The following is a 24,620-nucleotide window of genomic DNA, read 5'->3' as shown; positions in this document are numbered from 1 at the left end:
GGAAAGTTCATCCTGAACAAGTCGTAAAAGCGCCAAATACTGCAAATACCACACAGGAATTTCTCATATGGGAATACGATAAAGGGACGAACCGCCTACAAAGGCCACGTCCTACTACCGCCTATCTTACTTCGTCAATGCATGCGGCTGTTCCGAGGGGTTATACACCTTAGGCTCAAGAATCGGGCCGCTAAAGTCGCGCTGTCTGGGTGGGACATTGATCTGGTTTTTGATGCGGTACTCGCCGAGGTGTTTGCCCTTGGGAGGGGATAGATCATCGTGACTTCGATGTTTGAAGCCAGAGTTAGGTGCGTACTCCACGAATGACTTCGCCGCCTCCTCCTTCTCTTGTTTCTCTTGGCGGACCTCGATAATAGTCCGGAAGAACTGGCACACTTCCGCCAGCGAAGTCTGTAGCTCGGGAGGGCTGTTGAGTAGCTGCATGAGCGCCTGGGAGTCCAAAATGTGCTTCGCGATGACCGAGTCCGGCTGACAGTGTGTGCGGATCCGCATGTTGCGCGCGTTCATCTTCATACCGTACAGGAGGCCCTTGACAATATGGTCGTCTGCATAGTGCGGACCATGGAATCGGAAGTTGCCGATATGTGCGTATATCATGTCGATTTGGGTCTCAAGGTCGTAGCGGAACCCAATCACCTTTGGACGACCCATCTGTGCCCAAGAGTCGGCTATCTTAGCATGGATGTGCGGGTTCATGCGTCCGAGATGCAGTTGGCCGTTGATGTATCCGCTCAGGGTGTTGCTCAGAATGAACTCTAGCTCACAGTAAAGCAGACTCTGCTCACGGGGATCAAGTGTAATATTGAGCTCACGAGCAACACTCACTCTGGAGGCACCAACTCTAAAGTCCGCCATTCCAGCCTGCAATATGTCAGTTTAAGCAGTTAGAAAAGAGGAAATCGATAAAAGCATACAATCTTTCGAGCCGTCTTCTTCATGCCATCAAAGAAACGCGCATTCGTAGTCTTCGGGCGCTCAAGTTTCTTTTGCGCGGCGGTATCTTCGAGCCATCCTTTATCTCCGAACAGATTCTTCTTCACCTTCTTAACCTTGTCATTGGTAAGCCACGGCGTCAGCGGTGAAAAAGGCGGCGCGCCGTATTCCTTAGTAACGTCATTGACAGTGAGAGATTTAGGTAGACCTAGACTACCTTTCTCGGGCGAGTGGTCTCGAGAAACAGCTTGAGATACCGGGCCATCCGAAATAGGCGTGACCGGATGATTGCGCTCCTCCGTAGGTTGCTTCTCCATCCAGTTGGAGTAGCCCTTCAGAATGTTACCCTTTCCCAGTCCGGCTTTGTAGGGGTCCCCTGAGGGCTCTTCGTAAAAGTGAAATGGCGTACTAGCTCCGTATACTGAAGGGCTATCATCGTCGGAGCTCTGGCCTTTCTCTGATGAAGGAATGGGATTGTGGACGGCCTCGATGTTTGCATGTCTTCCGTTCGTCGCACCATACCTATGAGCCTCCGTGAGATCAAGCGGCTTAGGCCGACGTTTCTCTTTCTGTCGAGCAGGGGTAGACACCGCGGGCTTCGGTGGAAACTTGTGTCGGGACATGTCTCGAGATCTTCGAAGAGTTTCTTCATCGCGCATATTGATGAGATCGGATACTGTTGTGACATGGCTGGGGAAGTTACCCCCGGCACTCTCAAGCACAGGAGAGAGGATATCATCGGCATCACTTGACTGGAATTCGTATCTATTCTGAAGTGAGCGTCCACGTTCCGGAGAGGCGGTATTGCCTAGTTGCTGGTATATGCTAGATGAAGCACTGTTTCCTCTGCTGCGGGTGTAGTAAGGGGGAGCATCGCTGGACTCGTCACGGTAAGAGCGTGATCCCGATCGCGAATGAAAAGGTTCTCTACTAAGCACCCGAGCTCTAGCCACACCTAAGTCTAGCTCCGCAGCGCTACGGCCTCCTTGAGGAGTAGAATACCTAATATTGTTAGAAAGAGGTAATAATTGTCTAGGTAGGTAAATATAATTTGAGAAAGTTGCTCGTGCTTACATCTTAGAAGAGTTGTTGGAAAAGGCGCGTTCAACTTCAGACTGAGTAATAGGTAGCGGAGACAGCGGCTGATGAAGGGATTCTCCTTGGAGAATAGTAGGGTTGTCGCGTGAGTGACACGAGGCTGAAGAGTTGCTTTGCTTTGATGCTGATGCGTTTGTTGTGTGCTGGAGTGCAGCGGTATGAAGGGAACAACTATCCGTACGCGACGTCAAATCCGTAAAGGGACTGAGTAATTCCGGATCTTGGGTACTTCCAGATGTGCTGCTAAGCCAATATTTGACTTTTTCTAGTTCTTCTGTACCAAATAAAAATTTAGCATACTAGCAAAGAAGGAATCTCGTGATAGGGGCATAAGAATTGGGAAGGGGGTTGTGGGGATTGAATAATTCAAATTGGCAGAAAAAAAAAAAAAAAAACCTACCCTTATCAAAGGTCGTTTTTAGGGAAGTTGTTATTGATGCTGCTGATGTTGCTACATCCTTAGGAAATATCTGTTTCTTCTCCATCACTTTGTTGTCACCTAGGCAATAGGTTAGAATACAGCCCACCAGTCAAGCACTTCGATCCTCTCCATCAGCTGTTACCAGTTGACGATGACCAGTTGAAAAGACGTACCAGATTTGGTTCCCCATACCCAACGAGTGCTTCTAGCATCATCATTGAATATCGGTTTAGAGGAGTGGTATCTTTCAACAGCTAAGACTGCTACAGGGCTCGGCAACCCAGCTATGAATGTATGTTAACCGAATGCAATGAACATAGATGCAACATAGATATAGATATTATAATATACCTTGAAACAGTCCGTTAACTCGAATCGCCTGGGCGGAATCACTTGCTCCTTCTTCATCAGCCATGTTGTGTGATGAGAAGACGGTTAGACGAAGATCGTTAATTTTACGCGATGTTGAAGAAACTTTCGTTAAAGGATGCCGTTCGATATTCTAAGTTCAAATTAACTTACTACCTACCTAGCAACAGAACAACTGACCGCCTTTTTTCTTCCGGTTTTTTTTTTTGTGAACGTTTTGATACCTTCCGCGCCTCTCTTATAATATTAGGTTAGGTACCTAAGGCATATGAAAATCTTTCAATTGTCACCCCTTAAGCACATCACAAAGACGAGAGCTACTAAATTCTACATTGCACATAGCTGATTTATCAAGCACTGCGATAGCCTCTTGTGTCACATTTGTCCTTTAAGAACACCCTTCTTCCGTTGCCACACTTCTGTGGGCATCTTCCTCATTAAATTCAGGCGGACTAAGACTCGGTGATAGCTCAATTATGGTGGTCTTGCGATTTGATGTTGAGGTATTGGTACCGGAGGCTTCTGCTGGAATTGTAAATTCCACGTTTTTGAAAAGTAGAGTATCGCAACGTCGTAAGCCATGTTTATTTCTAGATAATTCGTTAGCTACAATTAACATGAACCGCCATATACAATACACACCTTTCTTGAATAGACGATTGCTGGACATGATCAGAATCCAAGATTTCTGAGAGGCCTTGATTACTTGGTGTGGAAGGTTCATCTGACTGTAATCGCTTCCATGTGGTCCTATCAAAGCCTCGCGGTATAGTTTCACCTAGGCTATCAAGCGCAGATCGGTTCGAAGTGATGTAGTTTGCTAGTAGCTGCGTGGTATCCCTATCACCATCTACTATTTCTTCCATATTAAAGACAATACCTTGTCTTTTTGTCGACATCCGTTGGTAATCTGCAGATTGTTCGGTTTCCTCTAAGTTACTTTCTTCGAATCGATCACCAGCTGTAAGGTGCTCCTACCCTCAATTGAATCATTTAAGTCGAATCTTCTGCAAATTATCGCGGGCTCCTCGGGGCTCCATTGGTAGTCTAGTCCCCCATCAAAGTTTAGTTGTGGTGTAAAGGGGCCTCGGAATGACCATTTTCGTGCTCTCTCTAACAATCCGGCTGAGGCAGCCTTCACGATGGTGTCTGTGGCTTTTGATTCGGCGGTAGGCATCTGTCTTAGAGGCAGGCACGGGGGCAGCGAATCACCAGTCCCAACGAGTAAGTATTTCCTAGCGAATATTGCATTTGGTATCTGGCAACCATTGGGTAGAGGCACAGTAGCAACATCCGGGGAAGTTCGTTTGGTTCGAAATGATGAGGATGAGGCTGGCTCGAACGTGAGCGCACCCGGGATCCAGCTGCACCGTCTTTGGTCTAGTTCGGGCTTATGTTTATGCATATGAATCTTATCTGATAATTTACTAAAGAGACTGGACCTAGATGAATAACCACGAAGTCCTTTGCAAGGTTTTGGGTTATCGAGAAGGAGGGTATCCGCTGTACCTGGGGGTGATGTCCCGCTTGGACGATCCAGGGAGGCAATCGGTACATCTCGCTCTTCGATGAATTTCCCTTGCGCGCCACACTCGTGGCTCCATTGCATCTCATGGAACTTCTTGGGGTTCGGGCTGTTAAGTGGGCGAGTACCGTCATTTCGTGAAGAGATGTATAGTGTGTGATCAATAAGCCATGCCTTTCGATTGCGTATGCAACTGGGATCAATAGATGCCCCCTCAGTTGAAGGAGATGAGTCGGACAATACGAATGGGTATCTATCTGGGTGTTCCGATCGCCATTGCGCGAGCTTCTTTGTTGGGATGATTGAGGAAGTAATAGTAGTCATATGTGGGACGTGAGGGAGTTCGAGGTCAGCCTAGGGGGTAGTGTCAGCTCTTGACTACTTAGGGAGAAAGGCTGTGAACTTCTAACATATCTGCGTAGGTGATCATGTTTCCACCTTTGAAATGCGGCCCCCGGATCATCAGTATGCTCACAGTCGACTTCAATCAGTTCGTAAAGCACACCACCCGCCAAGTCGAGATTCTCGTCACCAAGATGTTCTCGTAAAACTAAGAAGATCTAGGTGAAAAATGTCAGAAGACATACAGGTATTTAAAGATAGGGGATACAAACCTGTGGAATTCCGTCTTTGTATTGGTAGTTCCTTGGGATGTGTGCGCAGTATCTTACAAGCACGTTGCGACATTCTAGATAATTGTAAGTTACAAGGATAATAGATAATATAAAGGAATATTAACCGTGTACTCACTCTCTTCATGATAACCGATTCGATCTAGATTATGAGTTCCAGACCGCTTGAAGCTGTGATTTATATTGAGGTCAGGGTTATCTTCAGCCTCGATAATTTGTATAATATCCCCCGTGACACTGCTGTCTTCCTCTGCGGAAGTCTTAAGCCCTGTATGGCGACGCGACGTCCTCGATATCATAATGTAATTGATCAGAAAGGTTATATAATTATGCGTGACGGAGCAAGCCAGTGTTTGTGCTAGACACCAGAGCGTAATGCATTTAGGCTAAGGGGTTCGACGGGACTGGTGTTGTAAATTATTATTAAGGCCATAAATCTGTTAGCGACGCTGAAGTTAAATATTTCACGTAGGAGAAAGGAGAAAGGAAAAAAGAAGAAAAGAACGTCGTGATCGAGACTTCCTGACACGACGGCGAAAGCTTAGTTGTTCCCACACGTGCCCTCAATATTGATATGTTCTTGCCCTTTATGAGAGGTACCGATAACGACGCCAATTAGGTAGAATCAAAGTCTATTTGGGTACCTAATGCTTTCCCCAGCCTTTAAAGGATACATGCTCCTTCCATCTAATTGACATAATATGGGGACGTCTACATGTAGGTAACTAAGTTGCCTGAGCCATGCATTGACCCCGTGTAAATGATGCTCTGTAGTATTTCTGTAAATCAGAGTAGTATAAATTCATACCTATTTAGCAACCTTATGGGATATTGCTAATACCTACATACCTACATAAATACCTAATGTATGTCTAAAAATATATAACTCATAAAGAACCATATTTGTACTTGTAGGCTTATGTCGAAATGCTGAGACGTCTACTAAAAAGGTGGGATGATGTTTTATAGCTGGGCCATCTTCTCACCCAGTTTATTTGTGCAGAAAGCACCAAAATACTCGTTTAATGCGTCCACGGTCCCGGAGCCTTCAACCAAGCTCGTTACGATACCCACGTAACCATCGGGTCGAACAACAACCACCCCACCCCTTTCTTCATCGAATCCCATTTTGGCGTGGGCGGCAGCTTTTGCATCGGGTACGCGGCGGTCCCATCTGTCATCGGCATATATGTGATCACGGTAACGAGCAAGGAGACTCGGTACATCCTGTGTGATCTCGATATGACTCCGCTGGGCAGCAAAAACGGTACATATAGTAAAGAAGAGGCTGTGAGGGTTGTGCTTCTCGTGATGTGAGACCGAGTCAATGTCTGGACGAAGATAGGAACTGTAAAAGGACCCCTTGCTGCTGAGGCGAAGGGCAAAATCCTCCAGTGCCCTGGAGGTTACTGCAGGCTCCCCGGCGAAAATATAGATACGGAACGCACCGTTGAGAGGAACTTCTTGTTCTAAATGTACAACATTTGCGTCGACGACCCTCGTGACGTCAGCGTTGATCATAATTCGACCTGTTCGTAGTTTGCTTCCTCGAGGATTAATTAAAGAGGACTTGGCTATGTGAGCTGGAGACCAGTTTAGCGCATTGGGCTTGTAGGCTACACCATATCCACTAGTAAATTCGCAAGATTCCTTGAAGGTCTTGACAAAGGCATTATCTTCGGCCTGTTCACTTGTCTGCTCTGAGGCGGCCTGTACCTCTTTTGCAGCAGGCGGTCGTTGCGAGAATAGTTTAGCATATTTGTTGTCAATGATAGCAGGGTTTCTGCGACATCTTTGCGTTCATTTTCGTACGTTGCTAAGATGGCTCGATCAGCGAATCCAGCTTCGACAGCGTGGATTTTCCAGGCGAGATTCAGGGCATCGAGAAATGCAGTATTCATTCCCTGGCCAGCTTTTGGCTACCGAGAAGTTAGTAACGCTATCTTAGAATTATGTATGAGTCTTACACTATGAGTATGACAAGCATCGGCCGCCTAGGAACACACGGTGATCAATTGTGTATTTATCTGAAATGCCTTGTCCGATAGGATATACTGAGTACCATTCCACACGTTCCCATTCGATGAGGTATGGGTGGAGAATCTTCTTCGCGGAGGCCTGAACTTGTTCCGCAGTGGCTGTCCTACGCGGGCTCCAGTCTGCATCCGTAGATGATGCGATCTGTATATATAGCCGGACCATGTTGTCTTCGCGAGGAATGACCATTATCGAGCCATGTCCGGAGTGTATAGTACATTTCATCTAGAATCGTCAGTTTAAAGCCAGCCAAGGCTATATAATGAGACTTACCTTGATGTCTGGGAAATCAGTCTTAACAACGCCATCAATAACACCCCAAACATGCGTAATAGGATCCTTATGTGTGATCTTGATTCCCAACTGGTCTCTGACAAATGATCTAGCGCCTTCGCCGCTAAACAAGTATTTAGCTCGAACCGATTCTCGTTGATGTCCGTCGACATGTTCCAAATGTACTTCAACGGGATACTCCGGATCTACTTTGTCATCCGACTTAAACCCCTTAATAGTCCATGGCCGTTGGACCTGAACGCCGTTCTTTTCTAGATCTGAGATGAATACACGTTCTATTCGACCCTGATGTACCAGTGTGGTGAAAGGATATCTCGCATCAATAAAACTAGGACAGCTAGCCCAAGTACCTGTTCTAACGATGCCTTTGCCGTTTTTGGGTGGGTCCCAAAAGGCTACTTCAAAAACACGCGCGGGCTTATGAGCCATGATGGCAGATTTTAGGCCCATATTGCGAAGGAGGTCTAGGGACCGAGGCTGGATGCCATCTGCGCGCCCCGTAGGTGTAGGCTCGGCTCGATTGTCAATGTGTTTGATTTTATAACCCCATCTCGCGAGGCACGTCGAAAGCATGAGCCCTACAGGACCAGCCCCAATAATTACTGAATATACGTTAGTATTATACGGTGATCGATGTCAATTCGCTTACCAATATCATAATGTGGCGAAGTAGACTTCTCTGAAGACCGATTATCCATCGCTCCTGGTAATCGACTGGAGACCCAAATAGGAGGAAATGAAATTCGATGATGTATAGGTAGTGGAAACAACTGAAGCCGTGGGGAATAAAAGTCAACGACTAAAATTAGGGACTCAACTCGAGTATTTACGTATGTATCGATAGGTAAACTTTCTCGAACGTGGGCGATACGTGAGACTGGGATAAAGGAATGCTCTTGTCTAATTCTAAGTAGGTTGGGTATTAAGTATTAATTTAACTCGGCCTAGAATATACCTAACGTGATAATACTGAGGGAGAGATATAGCTGGAATAGTAAGACGCCGGGGTCGCGCTAGTAGCATCCAACGGCAGGAACATCGGGAAGTACAACTTTATTAGAGCTGTCATCATTGATATTTCCCTTAAAGGCGTAGAAGCTAGAGAGTGGGCAACTTCTTAGGCTTGTCATTGGCTTTGAAAGATCGGTGGGTGCCGATAGAAATAAGATTAAGTGACTAGAATAGCATGAGTACAGTACAGTGCAGGGTAGGCTACTTAGACAACACTGATAGTCTGATCCTTGGTTGTTTGGTATCATCAATACGATGAGGAGAGCCCCCCTCGGGTCCGCTTCCGTCGGCCATGATCAGCGAAATATGGCTGCTGGCTCAGAAGTAACCCGGGATCTCAACACGGCAATAAAGTGTGGGGCCGTAGTGGGGGGGTTAGTCGCGGCTGAAGAGAGCGGGAATGAAAATGAGACGACCGAGCCTACCGAGGTCCCTTTAGTGGAACAGGGGAGGTATGCATACCTTTTAGCTAATCTACCTATATAGGTACTGGGTATGGAAGCTTCACCTTCTTTAACTTCCTAACTTCCGTCGGCGTTAGCTATTATTAAGCTTTCGGAAATATTGCACCTTAAATATTAAGTTCCTAGCCCCACATAGTTACACTTAATAGTTGAGTTGACTTTTAAAAGATGTAACTGTTTCTTTAGAGACCTTCTTCTTTGAGCGGTTTTCTACGAGGGGCCTTATGCGGGCTTTTAGGACATAGAACTGCTTCAATACCAGGTAGGTAGATATGCATGGAACATGCAACGAGGCTAATAGGTCGGATATGAAAAATTCGGCCTGCTTGCACGACACTTAAACATATATGTTTATATGCTCAATTATTCCTCTTCCCTTGCATATAAATTAGAGCAAGATGCTATATAGGACGTTGAAATATGAGGTGTAAAAGGTCAACAGGTAATATTTAAAGTTCGTGGTTGGGTAGAAATTTTCCCTAAGTCATTGTTTAGGACGAGAATTTGTATGTCGGGTAAAGAAAAAGAAATAAAGCACCTTGCTCTATTTAAAAAGAAGAAGAAAAACCATCGGCTATCATATGTACCTAACCTAGGTAATAATTCAATAGCTACTTATGCATCTAATAATATAGATGCCGATTGGTGAATAATACCTACCTAACTACCTCCTACGCTGGAGGTTGGACATTGGAACATATCGGGATCTTGCAGGTGAGGCTGAATCAGGACCTGAGCCAGGGATTGTTCTGCCGGGTGCTCAGCTTGACTTTGGGTTGCTCCTGATGATTTAGGTACCTAGGTACCTAGTGTATTATTTTTAGCCCGATATCAGATCAACCCTAAGGTCAAATGCTGCACTTTGAATTAAGTAGCGTACATCCCACATCTGAGAAAGAGCCTTCTGATGATGAATTAGCAATACAAAAACCTAGGTACCTATGTACCTTAGGTAATCTTTTTTTTTTTCAACTAAAGCTAGGTACCTCGATATGTACTTGCCTAAGGTACCTATGTAGATACCGCATCCACTAAGAAACAATTGAATCTAGGGCACGGACCACGGGCTTCAACTACACTATGTTTACAATGACCTAAACTACATCCGGCTTTCGCTAAAGTACCCCACAGCAATGATATGCTCAAATCATTTCCAAATATGGTATAGTTGATTACTGTGGTCCGTGCCCTAGATTCAATTGTTTCTTAGTGGATGCGGTACGTATAATTGATCTGCGAAAACTGTAAAGCAGCTATATATATAAATGGAAAGAACTATCCTTCTAATATGCTGTGGTCAGTGCGTACATAATTGGTGTAATATGAGGTACCTACATGATGTCAAATGACCCCTATGCAGTTTAGTGGCTTGTAATTACAGGGGGTGTAGGTGATCGACAAGGCTGAATGCGGCGAAGATAGATAATAATGTGTGGTCTGTGCATTACTAACGCGCTTTCGTTCTTTCCCTATGGAACTGCGCAACTTCTACTTTTCTATCTAGATGCACCTTCCTTCCTACATCGAACCTGATCGCAGAACGTCGCTGCCCAAATCAGTTGCGAAATTCGATGCGCATGTACGTATAATAGCTTGTAAACATAAACCTTATTTTCGATCCCTGGTTTCCCGGACAGCAGATTTGGTTGCCTTAAAACTTCGCACTTCTCCATCCAACTTTCCTTTCTTCCCAACTCACACTCTCTACTTCGCAACGATCACAACAACACAACAGCAGCCTGTTGACAGTTCTTGCACACTTCATCTGATCACACATTGCCTAACTTTTCCCAACATCCAATCACTTTTTAAATTCAGTTTATCTGAACTTGACATATCGCACCTACAGCAAGGATATACCTCTGTAGTCTTAACTTCCTCATTTCCACATTTCCATCCACACTTCCACATACAACCTTCGCGGGTAGCAACCGTTATTGACCATGGATTCATCACAGCACTCACCGCAGCACGATTGGCGCATTCCCGTCCATTGCATTTTTTGCTCTCACTGCCGCGCAATTCGCGCAAACATCAACCGAGAAGCCCATGACCTGGCGCACTTGAATGCACAAGTCCACGCCCGGGAAGTCGGTACCTCGCCACGTCCCGCACCTCTATATCGAGCTCGAGTTATTAAGATTCCACGATCAAACCTATCCGTGACTATCCAACTTCCGAACCTACGACACCCTGTTGCGCCTGACGACAAGTCGACTCTTCCTAGATCGAGAAAGCGAGTCCGCCCTCGTTGGGGAGAGCCTAGTGAACTTGAAGCGACAGCAGCTCAGCCAGTCGCATCACAAGTAGTGAGTTTATACCTTTCTAATACACTTTCAGCCTAAGCAGGCTTGTACCTATGATTTGGCGCTAACATTAATTTAATCAAGAGCCCAAGATCTCGGCCTCGTTAGGAACCTGTCCGACATATTTCGCAAGGCTTAGCTACTGAACAACAATACCCTTCAACAAGGACCGAAACTCTCCCCTTCCACTCCCCCCAACAAATTCGACAACTAAGTCCCGAGACTCGAAGATACTTAGAACGACCTATATCCGCTGTGAATGCACGCGCAAGATTTCGCGTCGCTGCTCCCAAGAGTGTAATGCCTGGATCTTGGCCATCCGAGCTAGTCGAGGTAGACAGTGTGGAAGTGCCAGTATATCATAACATGACTTTACCTACAACACCTACTCCCGCCCCATTCGCGACCAATGTTCGCAATGCCATTACTTATCTGCGAGACTCATCTCGTAGTCTCTATACAAACTTGAGCAACAGAATCTTCCGTCCGCGTCAAACTCCCTCAATTCCGACACCAGCTCCTTCCGAAGATAGTAGGCGAACTCCAAAGCGCCGTCGACTTGACCGCGAAGAGAATGGCCCATTCACCCCTACTGAAATTGTGGATGACCTTATGGACATCGATGATCCTGTTGCTACTGTACCTACCGGCTCATCGACGAGCGAACTAGAAACATCACCATCTATATCTCCTGTAATTTCGCCGAACTCCGCAGCCGCCATAGCCTCTGCCAGAAGAGCTACGCGACTATTTCCTTATAGAAAGAGCCTCGGCCTACCGAGTGACTCACCGAATGGCTCACCGAATAGCTTACCCAGTGACCCGACTAATGTGGTAACTCCACCCCCTTCGCGCCGAGAGAAGAAGCCGGTCCAAGAGGAACATGTACCTGAACGGACTTGGGGACCTTTGCCTGCTCCAAAATATGCGAGCATCCAGGAGTTCTTCGCGCACGATGACGAGATATGCCTGCCTGGTTTAGAACGCTTGCGGCTTACGCCGAATGATATCAAGATATATGAATTAGATTCACAACGCGAAGATCGACTGCGCATTGAGGAGGAGAAGGCCGAGAAAGAACGTCAGGAAGAACTTCGTATCGAAGAAGAACGCTTAAATGAGGCACTGCGCCCACTCGGGTTACGGAGACCGAAGGCACCCCTCATTACTCCTCTCAGCGACGAGTGGGACCAGAAAGCTAGAAATGCGCCGAATGGTGGCAAAACAGAGCCGAACAAATGGAGAGGTGCGCGCCATCGAGACGGCGTAGACCTCACGGAACGAGACTTCGCGAAACTAGTACCCGTAGGATCATGGCTAAATGATAACGCCATCCAATCAACTTTAGTCCATCTTGCAACTTACGTTAATGATGCAGCTGGCATTGTTCCCAAGCAAATGACACCAAAATGTGTTGCGCTCTCGTCTCAGTACTGGTCCAATTTCTTACGCGATCCTAAAAATAATGTCTACACCCGAGGGTTGGACCGAAATTGGGGCATGAAACCAACCAACTTCCTCGACATTGATACGGTTCTCATCCCAGTTAATAAGGATAACCACTGGACCGTCCTTGTCGTCCGACCATCACGTCGAACAGTCTCTTATGTTGACTCATTCCAAATAGAGGGAACGGGGCACATACGTAACGTCCACACCTGGATGAGCTACTTTCTGGGCGACAAATATGTTGCCGATGAGTGGCGCAAAGAGTATTACAGGGTGCCTAGGCAGACGAATGGATACGACTGCGGTATGTTTGTAATTACAAATTCTATCTACCTATCCCTCGGTATAGACCCGAGCGGTTACTCGGAGAGCGAGATGCCTCTCCAGAGACGGAGAATCGCCGCGATGCTCCTGAACGGCGGTTTTACCGGGCCGTTCGACTTATCACACCTCTAATTAAATAATTCTACCTCCCTAACTTAACCTAACCTCCCTAACCTAACTTAACTTCTCTAACCTAACCTAACCTAATCTACCTAAATAACTCTACCTAACCGCCACTACCTAACCCTTAACTCTCCCTAACCTCAATTCCGCCTAACCTACTAATAATCACCTCGAAATAAACACTACATAAATACTCTACACTATTATACCATTACACCGCGATACCTCTACATTATTATAACTCCTCTATACCTTTATATCCTTACGCCACTACTTCATTACTCATTAATCTCGCCGAAACACATAACAACCTACGTCAACACGTCACTATTATATAATGTCCTGTATGGACTGGAATTGCATTGAGCCGGTGTTTATTGGAGTTGGTGGTAACAACTTTGTACGCAGTTGAAACTGCATAGCATATCATGTTTGGAAAGGAAGGGCAAGCAGGCGGCATGTCCTATGCGACTTGAATATTGTCGCGTTTGACTCTGGTTAGCATTTTAAGATATCCTCGAAGCATGACGGGAACGGAGTTGCGGGAAAAGTCTATTCAAAGACGCGAAAGCAAGGTACCGGTGGCTTCTTCAAGCGGAAGGGCCGCCGAGGGGAGCGGGGAGTTTAGGCGTTTATTTTTGTATTTTTGTATTTTTATTTTTGGAATGCTTGGAAAGGAAGCATCGTTGGATAGATAGATGCGATTTGGCGCTCTGGAGGGTAATTCCCAGAGCTGTGATGTAAGACCCTGTCATGGGCAAATACAGAGTGTCGATAGAATAGAAATCGGCGAGAACGATCAAAGTGCATAATCACTCATCATAAATTCTCTTGGGGCTTGTGAGGCGTAAAAATATTGTAGATTATCCTAATTAGGGGTATTCCTCCATCGCATAGTGCTGAGCTAGAAGTTTGGGCTGTATGTCACCTCGAAAGGCGTTGCCCATCTATATCGTGAAGTAAAACTTGTTATTCTTAAACTACACCTCCTAGATGGGGTTGACTAAAATATATTGAAATAACGTTTTCTTAGGAACTACTAGGGTCTCGGTGAAGTAAACAGGGGTCCGCTAAATAATAATATTATCTTAAGGGGTATATACTACCTCATAAGGCAGCTGGTCAATAATAAAGCAAGACGGTGAGCAATGCTAGAGTAAACTGGTATCCTCGCGGGTTTATATTACGGGAAGACCTAGCTGCAATAGACTAACTAACATACACATAGCCTGTCTGCAACTAGAAAGACGAAGCAAGCTTGCTTACTTGCTCGCTTGATATCTACTCAGGCACATAGGGGCAAGAATACCCCGAAATTGTTGATTGATTGATCTCCAACGCATACGACGTCCTACGCCTCGAAACAGCCCTACCCGCCCTTCTTATTGAACGCCTGCTAATGCAAGTTGGATATATCGCCTCCCTCCCTCCCTCCGCTCTCTTCGAGATCTATCCATCCATCTAAAACCCCCTATTCTTTTTTCGTCGGCCGCCTCCGCACCTTGATATTTTCCTCGCTCGAGTTTCGTTCGAGGGACTAACTCAACCTTGATACATTTGAGTCCTCCGAAATGTGACCATGATATTTCTTATGGCTTATCTATCCTCTTATTGCATAACCCTATTGTGAGCTTGCGGTGATATATTATGCCCCTACCTAGTTGGGAACTCCTATTATAGCTTTGATAAAACCCCTCGACTAGGGATAGTCTAGTTCAAGTGAAGGATTCTCTTCGTATTTTCGTAAACCATCCACGTAATGCTAAGCGCAGGAGCGACCTTGAGTAGATTCGGCATCAGGCCCTTGTACAGACCCCTGACTCCTTCGTTCCGAATCGTCTTTTGCGCTACATCCCATATGCCGGTATAACGGGCTGGGTGCATGCTAGTGCCCTGAGTCTGTAGCCTTGTGCGGAGCACATTTAAAGGGTAGACTACCGAAGCGCCAAAGGCACCTGATGATGCTCCCATAATTCCTGTCACAAAAGTGCTTGGGCGAGCGTCCTCCTCATGAATACCGTCAGCCTTGGCTTTGTATGATATGTAGGTCGTCTTAAGTAGCTCAAATGTACCCATATCGATGGCCGAATACGGAAACATGCCGATAAGGCCCATAGTCACACCCCTATAGGTAGCCCGCACGCCGCCTTCTGCCCACATCTTCTGCGCAGTTTGCAAGAGAAGGGCGTTGCCGCGTGGGCCGCCAGAAACGTATTCCGACTGTAAGCTAACCATTATATAAGTCAAAGCTATAAACAAATGCAATGTGAGGCTTACCGGAACTTGAGGGTATCTAGAGGATAGACACAAAACCTATATACTCATTAACCGCCGCCATATAAAAGGACGAGCAGGTCGACATACTGTGCAGTCATGCCTGCTACACCGCCTGCTACAAATTTAGAATACGGATTGATCTGATGCATATCATTATGCCCTTCGAGGCTTGCAAGGGTCTTCTTAGCAGCCTCGTATGCTCCAAACTGGTATGCGGTCAGCAAGGTTTTAATCAGATACTACAACGCCTTGAGATATGTACCCTAATTGCTGTCTCTGGCATGATCTTAACCACATTAAGTCCATTGCCTGGTTGATGAAAGGGTAAGCTTCGGGATGATTTGGAGTAATCTTGTCTAAAGGAGATAATTACCAGCAAAGAATCCACGAACACCTCCAGCCTTGTATATATCGGTGATAGCTGTGACTAAGGGCCCGCCAGCATGTTTTAAGGCACGGATGGCTTGGCCCTTCTTGGCGGCGTCGACGGCGGCATTGGCGCTTGCTGTTGTTTTCACGAGAAGGTAGACCTTCAATCGATCGAGCGGAGCAGTAGCAGTACGAGAGATGCCTCCCGCCACAGCACCAGCAATGAAATATCCTGGATCGGGGAGGTATTTAATCAGCATAGATCTTTTGCTTGTTTTACTCAATCCCGGTTCAATCTCAGTGCCTTCTGCTGCGGGAAGCTTCTCCTGCTTAGTGCCGAAGATATCATCGGTAGAAGTAGTAGTTTCGGAGGTATTATACGGCTGCGCTGCAGCTATAGTCATGTTGGTCGTATCGTCGGCTGTCGGAGAATTATGTGTCACTGTTGTTCTTTGTTCGCGTTCCTCCTCGTTCGAATTCGACGATGGAGGAATATACTCATCATCCGGTGGGCAGGCGATTCTGAAGATTGAACCAAAAAGGGTGGAGAGAATATTCGTACCTAAGCCATGAAGAGTTTCCTCGCTGACTACCGAGTCACCTTCGGAATTGAGAGTGAGGATATCTGTGTAGAAGGTGAAGACTGCCCGCAGTGTGGTGGTAGAATCAGTGTTAGGCATGAAAAGGAGAAAATTTCTAAGGTTGTAAGATGTCAGTACTGTTTTACACAATTGAACACGGTGACGCGTGTAGATGCGTTGTCCCACAAGCCTTTAGCTTCTTAACTCTCATCTCAACAATTACCATGTAAGTATAGATCTGTGCTAACATTACACATTTAATATAACCAAACGACTTTATCTCCACCAAAGATTTAATCCCTCAGAATCACGAGAAGCGGGGGGAGATGGGAGATGGGAGATACGGAAATGGAAGGTAAAACTAACCGCCATTCTTCATAAGTAATAAACCCATCACGATTGTGATCGATATTCTCGAAAAATTCATCCAACCGGCGTAAGGGGACCGCAAGACCAGCACGTTGCACAGCATGGTGAAGCTCTTCCTTATCAATCTTCCCATTTTGATCTCGATCGATAGATTTAAAAAGAACGTAGAGCTGACGCTCAGCAGCTTCGACAAAGACTCGAAATTCTATATTAATTCCAATCATGATTAGTTAAAGAGAAATGATAGCATTGGTGGAAACATTGGTGGAAATCTAGTGTAGGTAGGCTCTACAGACCCTCATACTGAATCTTGCCGTCGCCATTCGAATCCACAACCTTTATTATACTCTTCAACAAGTCATCGGCATTTTTCATTGCTGCCGTACCAAGTCAGCAATAAAATCTCTAAGGTCTAAGACGACTAAGGTAGGGGATTAGTTGCTAACGATGATCGATCCTCTTGAGGCCTTTTTGTAACCCCTTCCAATCAAGTTCGCCTGTGCCTTGGTAGTCCAGCCTTCTCCAAAGCTGCTCAACGCGTACGTCGCGCTGGTTTTGCGACTCCTCCATCTCCATCTCTAACTTGGTGATCACCTTGGGAATGTCCATACTTAGCGATCATGACAGGCGCAACGGAAACAACGAAGAGGCTATCGCAAAGCTGACCATTGAATTCTACGGATAGGGCATCATTAGATGCTATGTCGGGGGTCGTTGTCGCGACTTGTCTGAGATCATTACCCTCAAACAAGTCGATAAATTGAAGTCGGTTGTTTTTTTCGATAAGTTCCAAGACTTGAACGGGGCACGCGAAAATGACGACCGTCCCGCAAAAGGAACCTCGGGGAACAAGGAATCCATGTCGAAACCAATTTGACAGCCCGATAAGCCGATAAGAAATAATGCCTACTGGATGAACCTACCGGATGACGATGCTCCCGTGCGGACTAAGGGGAAGAGACTGTGTACTACCTATCAAATAAAGGGGGTGATCACAGTGCAAGTTTATGTCATACATACAGACATATGCTAGGTACCTAATCAATGCGCTAGCCGATGCAACCCCCACTTTGTCCGATATCTCCAGCTAGATCTTAATAACACGCAACTTGCTTGTTCTACTTGTCCATCCAATCTTCATCTTTCTCAGCCTTGGCTTGTCTAAGCCATCTCCTTTCAGCCTCACAGGGCTGGGGTTTCCAAAACCCCCATCATGTTCCCCAATTCCAATGTTGGGTTTATCTAAGCTTACTTATCTTATATTCTCTTCAACTACTTGGGTAAATACCCTAGGCATTGTCATCTTATAGACGTAATGGCAGCCAACTACTGGGAGTCAACCCAGAGGCGCTTCTGGCAATTCTCGAAAGATGAACTTGCTCAGATGCGCGACGAACTAGAGAAAAGCGACCAGGCCCTGGTACAAATGTTTCCCTTGCCACGGAGGACGCATCTAAATATATACTTTAATCAACGTAAGATAGTAGATCTTATCGCCTAATGCAAGACCGCATACTAATGCTAGTTGTTGGATAGAAATTGGTCGTTTAGGGAAGAGACTCAACATCAAACAACAAGCTGTTGCTACAGCCCAGCTATATATAAAGCGATTCTATTGCAAAGTAGAAATTCGTCGAACGAATCCATATCTCGTTCTCACCACGGCGCTATACCTAGCTTGCAAGATGGAGGAATGCCCGCAACATATTAGAATGTTTGTGACGGAGGCGCGATCTCTATGGCCAGGTGCGTTCAAACTATACTCTCCCGTTAAATTAGGCTTTTCAGCTGACTAGAGTATATTCCTAGACTTACTTCATGCTGATGTTTCGCGCGTCGGCGAATGCGAGTTCTTCCTCATATCCGAGATGAACTCTCAACTAATAGTCCACCAACCTTACCGAACGTTAACGAGCCTTCAATCCGACTTTTTCCTTACTCCAGATGAGATTAACCTAGCATTGTCGGTAATCAACGATCACTACATGACGGACTTACCGCTCTTATATGCGCCACACATCATTGCGCTTACGGCCATTCTCCTGTCCCTAATCCCTCGTCCGAATAATAATGCCAATATGGCCGCAGTAACGGCGGCGTTAACGCAAGCCCAACAAAGCCGATCTAGTACCAGTACCGGCCAAAATACACCTGGAGCCACCGAGAAAGACAAGCAACAAGATGTGCGAATGGGCAAGATACAGCGTTTCGCTGCTTTCCTTGCTGAGAGCACCGTGGATATTGAGGGTATGATAGACTGCACACAAGAACTAATTTCGTTCTACGAATGCCATGAGCAGTATAATGATAAGATAATGCGCGAGCAAGTTAACAGATTCGTCAAGGCCAGAGGGTTAGACAAGCACTAGATGTCGTCACCAACGGTAGGCGGTGTGTTTGTTATATGAATGAAGGAAGAGTTGGGAGGCGGCTCTTAGTGCTCATAGAAGGCACTGAGTTGTTTGAGAAGCGTCGCGAAATTACCATGTACCAAGATGACTACATGTTAACAGCGATGAATATTAATATATCTACGAAGTAGTGGGATATGAGGTTGACCTAGAATCCACATATCCAACTTTCAAATCACACCCACTCTGACTAAAAGATATTGTATTAGAACGGAGGTATTGGTGAGTTGCTACGGGGATAAATTCTGATTCCTCGTATGCATATAGTGAATATTATGTGATGATATCAATACCTATTTAGAGTGAATACACTAATTATGCACATGGTTAGACCTTCAACCCTTTAGAGGTTGGGGACTTCAAAGTCTTAGCCTAGTGTATGTAGAATGATCAGTTGGTGTCCCTTGCACCAGATCGAAGAGTGCTCGATATGAAATCGTACACTTATCTCATCTAGGCATTATCCAAGACCCACAAACTTTGACATGCAGAAGGAGTGGAAGGAAGGGTGGAAAGGGTGGAAAGGGTTGCGCTGATGATAAGAACGTACCATGTTAGGTAAGGTTCCCCGCAAGACGCCGCAAGACGGGATCGAATCCGATATAAATCACGTCAAATGTTACACGTTGGGTCGAACAGTTGGTCGGTGCCGCCATAAGCGAAGCAATTCTATGTAGGTATGTAACCTACCGCCAAGCTTTATGAAGTCAAATGCCATAATTACAGATCTCTATAAGATAATAGTTCGTCACATTATTCAGACCTTCGAAAATGTATACCTATGTCTCACATATAGAAAGTATACATATTGGTAAATGAATTTTAGACTTAACTATTGTATATAACATTTAATATTAAGTGAGACTGGTGTAAAACGGAGGGGTAGTAGAGCAACGGTCTCGTTTAAAAACGGTCAGTTACAAGAAACGGCTGTGCCGCTCAGCCTCTTCCCTAACTAAACTTAACATTTGTATATAGTCCGAGCTCGGTACTTATCCACCTAGGCGTGTGCATGTACCTATGCACGAATTCGTGGAGGACCTAAGCTTACAGCGAGTGCATTGGGTAACATTGGGTAACACGACTTGGAAAGACTTGCCTAGCCCTTAGTGAAACTTGCTCTCTATGAGGTACATATGTACATAGTAACTAATACCTACCTATGTATACAACTACCTAAAACATCCACATATTGTCAACTTCTAACGGGAGTATGTTCCAACATGAGATGTATGGATGAGTATACCCACCAAAAATCCCATACCATTTTTCATCATAAGATACTAATAGAAATACTAAAAAACCAAGCCTCTTTCTCGAACCCTCAAAAGAGAAGCAGCAAACAAGCTAACAAGCACCTGATACAACAAGCCACAAATTTGATCGGGACTAGGTCCGGAATTCTCCTACGTCGGTAGATCTACCACATTCGGAATTCATCGCCCAGTATTTCTCGATTGTTCTTCCAAAGCCGGGGCACTAAAATAGTAGCAATCGCTGCCCTGACTGACTGCTTGAATTCGGTCCAGGAATAGATGGATGTCACCCAAAGACCTTCGAGAACGAGATCATCGCTGGACTAAAACGAATTATGGGAAAAGATCCGCATACATACATAACCCAACTTGGCCATAGCAAGGTCAATGAACAGGTAAATGGTCATAAAGGAATGGGACGAATGCAACTAAAAGAAGAGATGGCATCTTCACTAATTACCCATTCGTATCTACACATCTATACGGGGTAGTATGTATAGGGTTCAATTTGCCGCTTTCGTCACAAGCGGCTGTAAGTAAGACTGTTGCAATCAAACAAAGCGGGTAGCAGAGCCACAATCGTCAACGTCCCAGTCGGTACGATTCAACTCTTCATCACTCGCAGGAAACCTTTCTATAACCGCGAGGGAACTCTTCGAATGCATATCGGACAAAATCGTGCAAGCCTCTCTCCTACCAGCGTACATACGTACATATGTAGGTCTACACCATTCAGGGCCTGCGAGTTCTAGGCTCTCCGGTTCCAGGGACCAGAGGCAAATTTCATTACACATGGCGGCAACTTGCGTCTTCTGTTGGGCGGTCACTAGCCACTCAATCGCGATTTTGCCTCCGACGATCCATGCTCTCATCTTACACAGGTGCAGAGATGCCAACCCATCGCAGGTCGTGATAGGTTGGTTAACTATTCCGTGTTTTGGTCTCACAACCGTACAGATTTGGATAGAATATAGATCAGCAGCGCATATTACGTTTAACTTCAGGTGAGCAAGCGCCTGAATCATAACTTTCTCACACATACTCCGGCAAGCATATCGAGTGGTCGAGTTCGAGAAATGAAACTGCAGGACAAAGGTAGGAATGTTGTCAGCTTTTAGGAGCGCGGGAAATTCAACCGTACCCTTACAAAGTACCTTTCTTACCTCGACGAGGCGACTGTGGGCGGTCAGAACTCTCTTGCCGTCCTCCCTACGGTACAAGTCGTCTGCTAAGCTGCCTAATAAAAGGGAATAGACCAGCATTACCCCCGTCGTCCCAAACCCCAAGCAGTCTCACGCTGCACGAGACCATGTTCGTACCCACTTGCACCGGTATGGTGGCTTGCAGGACTGGTATGTGCAATCCTAACGATTATACGTTTAGGGTAAAGCTCCAGTTCAACACCCATCATCCGCTCCACCGCGCAACAAGGGTTTCTAACGCCCGGACCCGGAATACTATATCACAGTATGTATGAGTGGTCACAGTGACAGAGCGACTGGCAAGGCTGCAATCCCACGCAAGCCAAAGGACCGAACTTGCCTCTAATTGGCCTAATTGGTACCGACGTAAGAAATTGCCTACATAGGCGAAGCCGCCGCTGCAAGGCAGGTGTTGTATTTACTACGTTGTTGTCAAAGGGATACTGGGTATTCCCTTAAGGACTAAACACCATGGTTACTCGTCAGGTTCGACAAAGTCGGGATGTGAACAATGAGATCAATCGGATATAGACCATCATCCCTTTAAACTTTTGGTAGATGTGTCACTATGTTCATTATGTTCATTACGCACGCCATGGGTAAAAGCGAATTTAGAAATTGGATTAGACAATTACCAATTAACCCCATTTTAAGTCTAGCGAGTTCCCTTTTAGGGATAAACCACTCTACATATGTATGCAGGAGTTGCCCCTGAACGCAAGGCAAAGCAGGTAGGGAAAGTTATTATTCAGGTTATCAATTTACTTAGGTTACGTTAACTACGTATGTAGGTAACAAGGCTGGATTATCGAAGGTTAGAGAAAACATCATACTACGTATGTATAGTCGCAGAATGGAGAAACGATCATCCACGCGAGGCTCGGGAATGCGTCGTTGGGGATGTTGAGGGGGGTTACGTACCTATTTAGTTGATCTGACGATAGTGGGTTCATCAACGTTGAGTGGCGACAAGAATTAGGAACAATAATGTCCGAGCATCGAGATGAAGCTATTCGCATTAAGACGATATCGAACGATTAACCGATTTTTTTGAGTAGATTGAAGCCATGTTCAACCCTCCCTCAAATCGACCCACCTAGTCAATACCTACATAACACCTTTATCAAGTCTCCTGATACTTGCTGACTAGTATACATACATAGTGTAGTTGCTAGTTGCTAGTTGCTAGTTGCTAGCTGCTACTACCTACATATGTATATTATATGTAATAAATGAGATAGGTTTGGTTGAATTGGATAGGGCTTTTAAAGGGAAATCAAATTGGTTTCCCCTCTCGACTGGTGCCGACTGGTAACTCTTGACCAGCCTCGTCCAGTAACCAGATGGCGCAGCTTGCAGGCTATTATTCCTTTGTCCCAGACCACAGCACGCGGACTCGCTACGGTAAATTAATCGGCAAGCTACCTGCTGGCGATCGCATTGCAGCGGACATCTGGTGACGGGTGACTGGTCAAGGGACGGCCAGCATTACAAGCATTTACAAGCATTTACAAGCATTGCAATGTATATGGTTTGTTAGGGGGGAACAGGCGGCCAAGGGGAAGCGTTCTGCAGAACAAGCCGACTGGCACTGTGGCATTCCTGCGAGCAATGGGGAAACAACTAATGTTAGGTACATAGGAACAACCATAAGGAATAACAGCGCCCATCGAGCCGGGCTTCAAAGCTAGTCCTCGTTTGTATTAGTGTTAGGATATTAGGATATGTTATCCAATGATCTCAGGTGGCGACTTTAGTTTCATTCGCCAGCTCAATTCCCCCCCACCCGCCATTAATGAACGAAACCCTTGAGGCTTGTGGGTCCTTAAGAACAGTGCGTTGAGCAGGCCTTGCAGGTTCTTGCAGATCTTACATGTCTTTGCAGCTTCCGCTATTTCAATGTTGTCCTCCCACTAGGCTTTGTATAGACTAGCTCCAGGTCTTGAGCCAGCAAGCGACCCAAGCATACTATGAGTTCCCCCCGGCCTTGACCCACCCTCCTTTGCCGCCTTCTGCTGTTCTGCTGCTTCTCCGAATCACAGCTTGCCCTTCTCCTCTCCCGCCTTCTTTTCTCTTACTCTTATCGATCCTACCACACTCACCCGTCCCTTAAACTTTTCCAAGCCTTACCCCAGAAACGCACATAACGAAAATCTATAACCAATTCTACCACCTCTTAACAACAAACTTTTGAAAAGCTTATTCTCTCTTACATCTTACATTGCCACATTGTGCAAATTGCCTAGACGAGTTCTCATTGTTGTCCTTCCTAGCCAAATTTTAATAACGCAACGGTCGGCAACTTTAAAACACCCCCAACCCAATTCAACAACGCACAGGACCGCACACACACACCGCCACCTAACATATCTCATCTGTCCAACCACTTTTTGTAATATACGACAGCTACTTTGAAGAAGAGAAAAAAAGCATACTTTTACGTATGACCCTAAGGGAAGAACAATCATAATGTCTTATTACAGCTATAACCATCATCAACCAACAGCACCCGCTCCTTCGGTTTCGCATAACCACCATGGCGGTCGAAACCGGAGAGCACCGAGGCTCTCTGTATCTCAAAACTCTCAGAAACAGTTTCGCGGTGTGAGGAGCATGAAGGAGCTGAGTGAATCTGTTTCCGTGAATGCTTTCCGATCACAGTTCGAAGCGAGCCGTTCTTTCGATCTCGAGGATGACATGGAGTTTTGTCCCAAGCTGTTGACGGAGATTGATGTAAGTCAGGTTAACACTTATGATGTTGTTATCTAATACGTCGTCTATTATACAACGTCGTATCGATAACTCGTTCGTGTACCAACAATAGTTACTAACATGTTCGTCTATAGCTGGTGTCGATTAGCAGTGCTTCTTCCGACCGATCTTCATTATCCAGCAACTCACCTAATGCTTCACCCACGCAGCACCCACAGCAAGTTGCTTCCAGCTTCTCTCTCAACTCTACCTCTCCAGCTTTTATTCCTCCTACTTTCCAAACTCAACAGTCGAGCCTAAAGTTGCATGCACCCGCCGCCACCCGGGCGCGCAACGCCATCCCTATCATCAACCCCGCCAATGGCCTGACGATGTCCAGCCCGCCGCAGTCCGTTTCGCCTGCCCGAATGCAGCACATCGGCAGACGGTGGTAGAT

At 45.9% G+C, this 24,620-nt stretch overlaps 6 protein-coding genes across 7 annotated transcripts; 3 read left to right on the top strand and 3 right to left on the bottom strand.

Annotated features, from left to right (window-relative positions):
- Positions 1 to 126: 126 nt before the first annotated feature.
- On the bottom strand, positions 127 to 5,298 carry GL218_00648 (uncharacterized protein; the record flags this gene model as incomplete). The annotated part of the gene is made up of 7 exons (XM_033577080.1): positions 127 to 882; positions 936 to 1,956; positions 2,029 to 2,113; positions 4,352 to 4,721; positions 4,778 to 4,927; positions 4,982 to 5,055; positions 5,118 to 5,298. 7 exons carry the CDS (start codon positions 5,296 to 5,298, stop codon positions 127 to 129), a joined length of 2,637 nt encoding a protein of 878 aa, XP_033441871.1.
- Positions 5,299 to 5,962: 664 nt separating this feature from the next.
- Positions 5,963 to 8,028, bottom strand: GL218_00647 (Phenol 2-monooxygenase; the record flags this gene model as incomplete). Its single annotated transcript, XM_033577079.1, has 4 exons — positions 5,963 to 6,782; positions 6,981 to 7,261; positions 7,310 to 7,932; positions 7,980 to 8,028. The coding sequence occupies 4 exons, from the start codon at positions 8,026 to 8,028 to the stop codon at positions 5,963 to 5,965; spliced, it is 1,773 nt and encodes a 590-aa protein (XP_033442032.1).
- Positions 8,029 to 11,477: 3,449 nt separating this feature from the next.
- On the top strand, positions 11,478 to 13,016 carry GL218_00646 (Ubiquitin-like-specific protease 1A; the record flags this gene model as incomplete). Its single annotated transcript, XM_033577078.1, has 1 exon — positions 11,478 to 13,016. One exon carries the CDS (start codon positions 11,478 to 11,480, stop codon positions 13,014 to 13,016), a length of 1,539 nt encoding a protein of 512 aa, XP_033442190.1.
- A 1,701-nt stretch (positions 13,017 to 14,717) lies between these two features.
- Positions 14,718 to 17,212, bottom strand: GL218_00645 (Calcium-binding mitochondrial carrier SAL1; the record flags this gene model as incomplete). 2 transcript variants are annotated; one of them, XM_033577076.1, is made up of 8 exons in its annotated part: positions 14,718 to 15,234; positions 15,285 to 15,320; positions 15,372 to 15,490; positions 15,547 to 15,593; positions 15,658 to 16,349; positions 16,601 to 16,808; positions 16,900 to 16,980; positions 17,050 to 17,212. In XM_033577076.1, the coding sequence occupies 8 exons, from the start codon at positions 17,210 to 17,212 to the stop codon at positions 14,718 to 14,720; spliced, it is 1,863 nt and encodes a 620-aa protein (XP_033442033.1). The 2 variants fall into 2 exon arrangements, with proteins under 2 accessions (XP_033442033.1, XP_033442034.1); XM_033577077.1 differs by lacking the exons at positions 16,900 to 16,980; positions 17,050 to 17,212 and having other exon boundaries at positions 16,601 to 16,827.
- A 706-nt stretch (positions 17,213 to 17,918) lies between these two features.
- On the top strand, positions 17,919 to 18,972 carry GL218_00644 (RNA polymerase II holoenzyme cyclin-like subunit; the record flags this gene model as incomplete). The annotated part of the gene is made up of 3 exons (XM_033577075.1): positions 17,919 to 18,078; positions 18,140 to 18,349; positions 18,413 to 18,972. 3 exons carry the CDS (start codon positions 17,919 to 17,921, stop codon positions 18,970 to 18,972), a joined length of 930 nt encoding a protein of 309 aa, XP_033442192.1.
- A 4,969-nt stretch (positions 18,973 to 23,941) lies between these two features.
- GL218_00643 (uncharacterized protein) lies at positions 23,942 to 24,618 on the top strand (the record flags this gene model as incomplete). The annotated part of the gene is made up of 2 exons (XM_033577074.1): positions 23,942 to 24,205; positions 24,319 to 24,618. The coding sequence occupies 2 exons, from the start codon at positions 23,942 to 23,944 to the stop codon at positions 24,616 to 24,618; spliced, it is 564 nt and encodes a 187-aa protein (XP_033442213.1).
- Positions 24,619 to 24,620: the final 2 nt, after the last annotated feature.

This window comes from Daldinia childiae (genome assembly GCF_008694065.1).
Source record: "Daldinia childiae strain JS-1345 chromosome Unknown Scaffold1, whole genome shotgun sequence".
Taxonomy (NCBI): Eukaryota; Fungi; Ascomycota; class Sordariomycetes; order Xylariales; family Hypoxylaceae; genus Daldinia; species Daldinia childiae.
The sequence above is the reverse complement of the archived record's forward strand: the minus strand, read 5'-3'. Positions and strand labels throughout refer to the sequence as shown.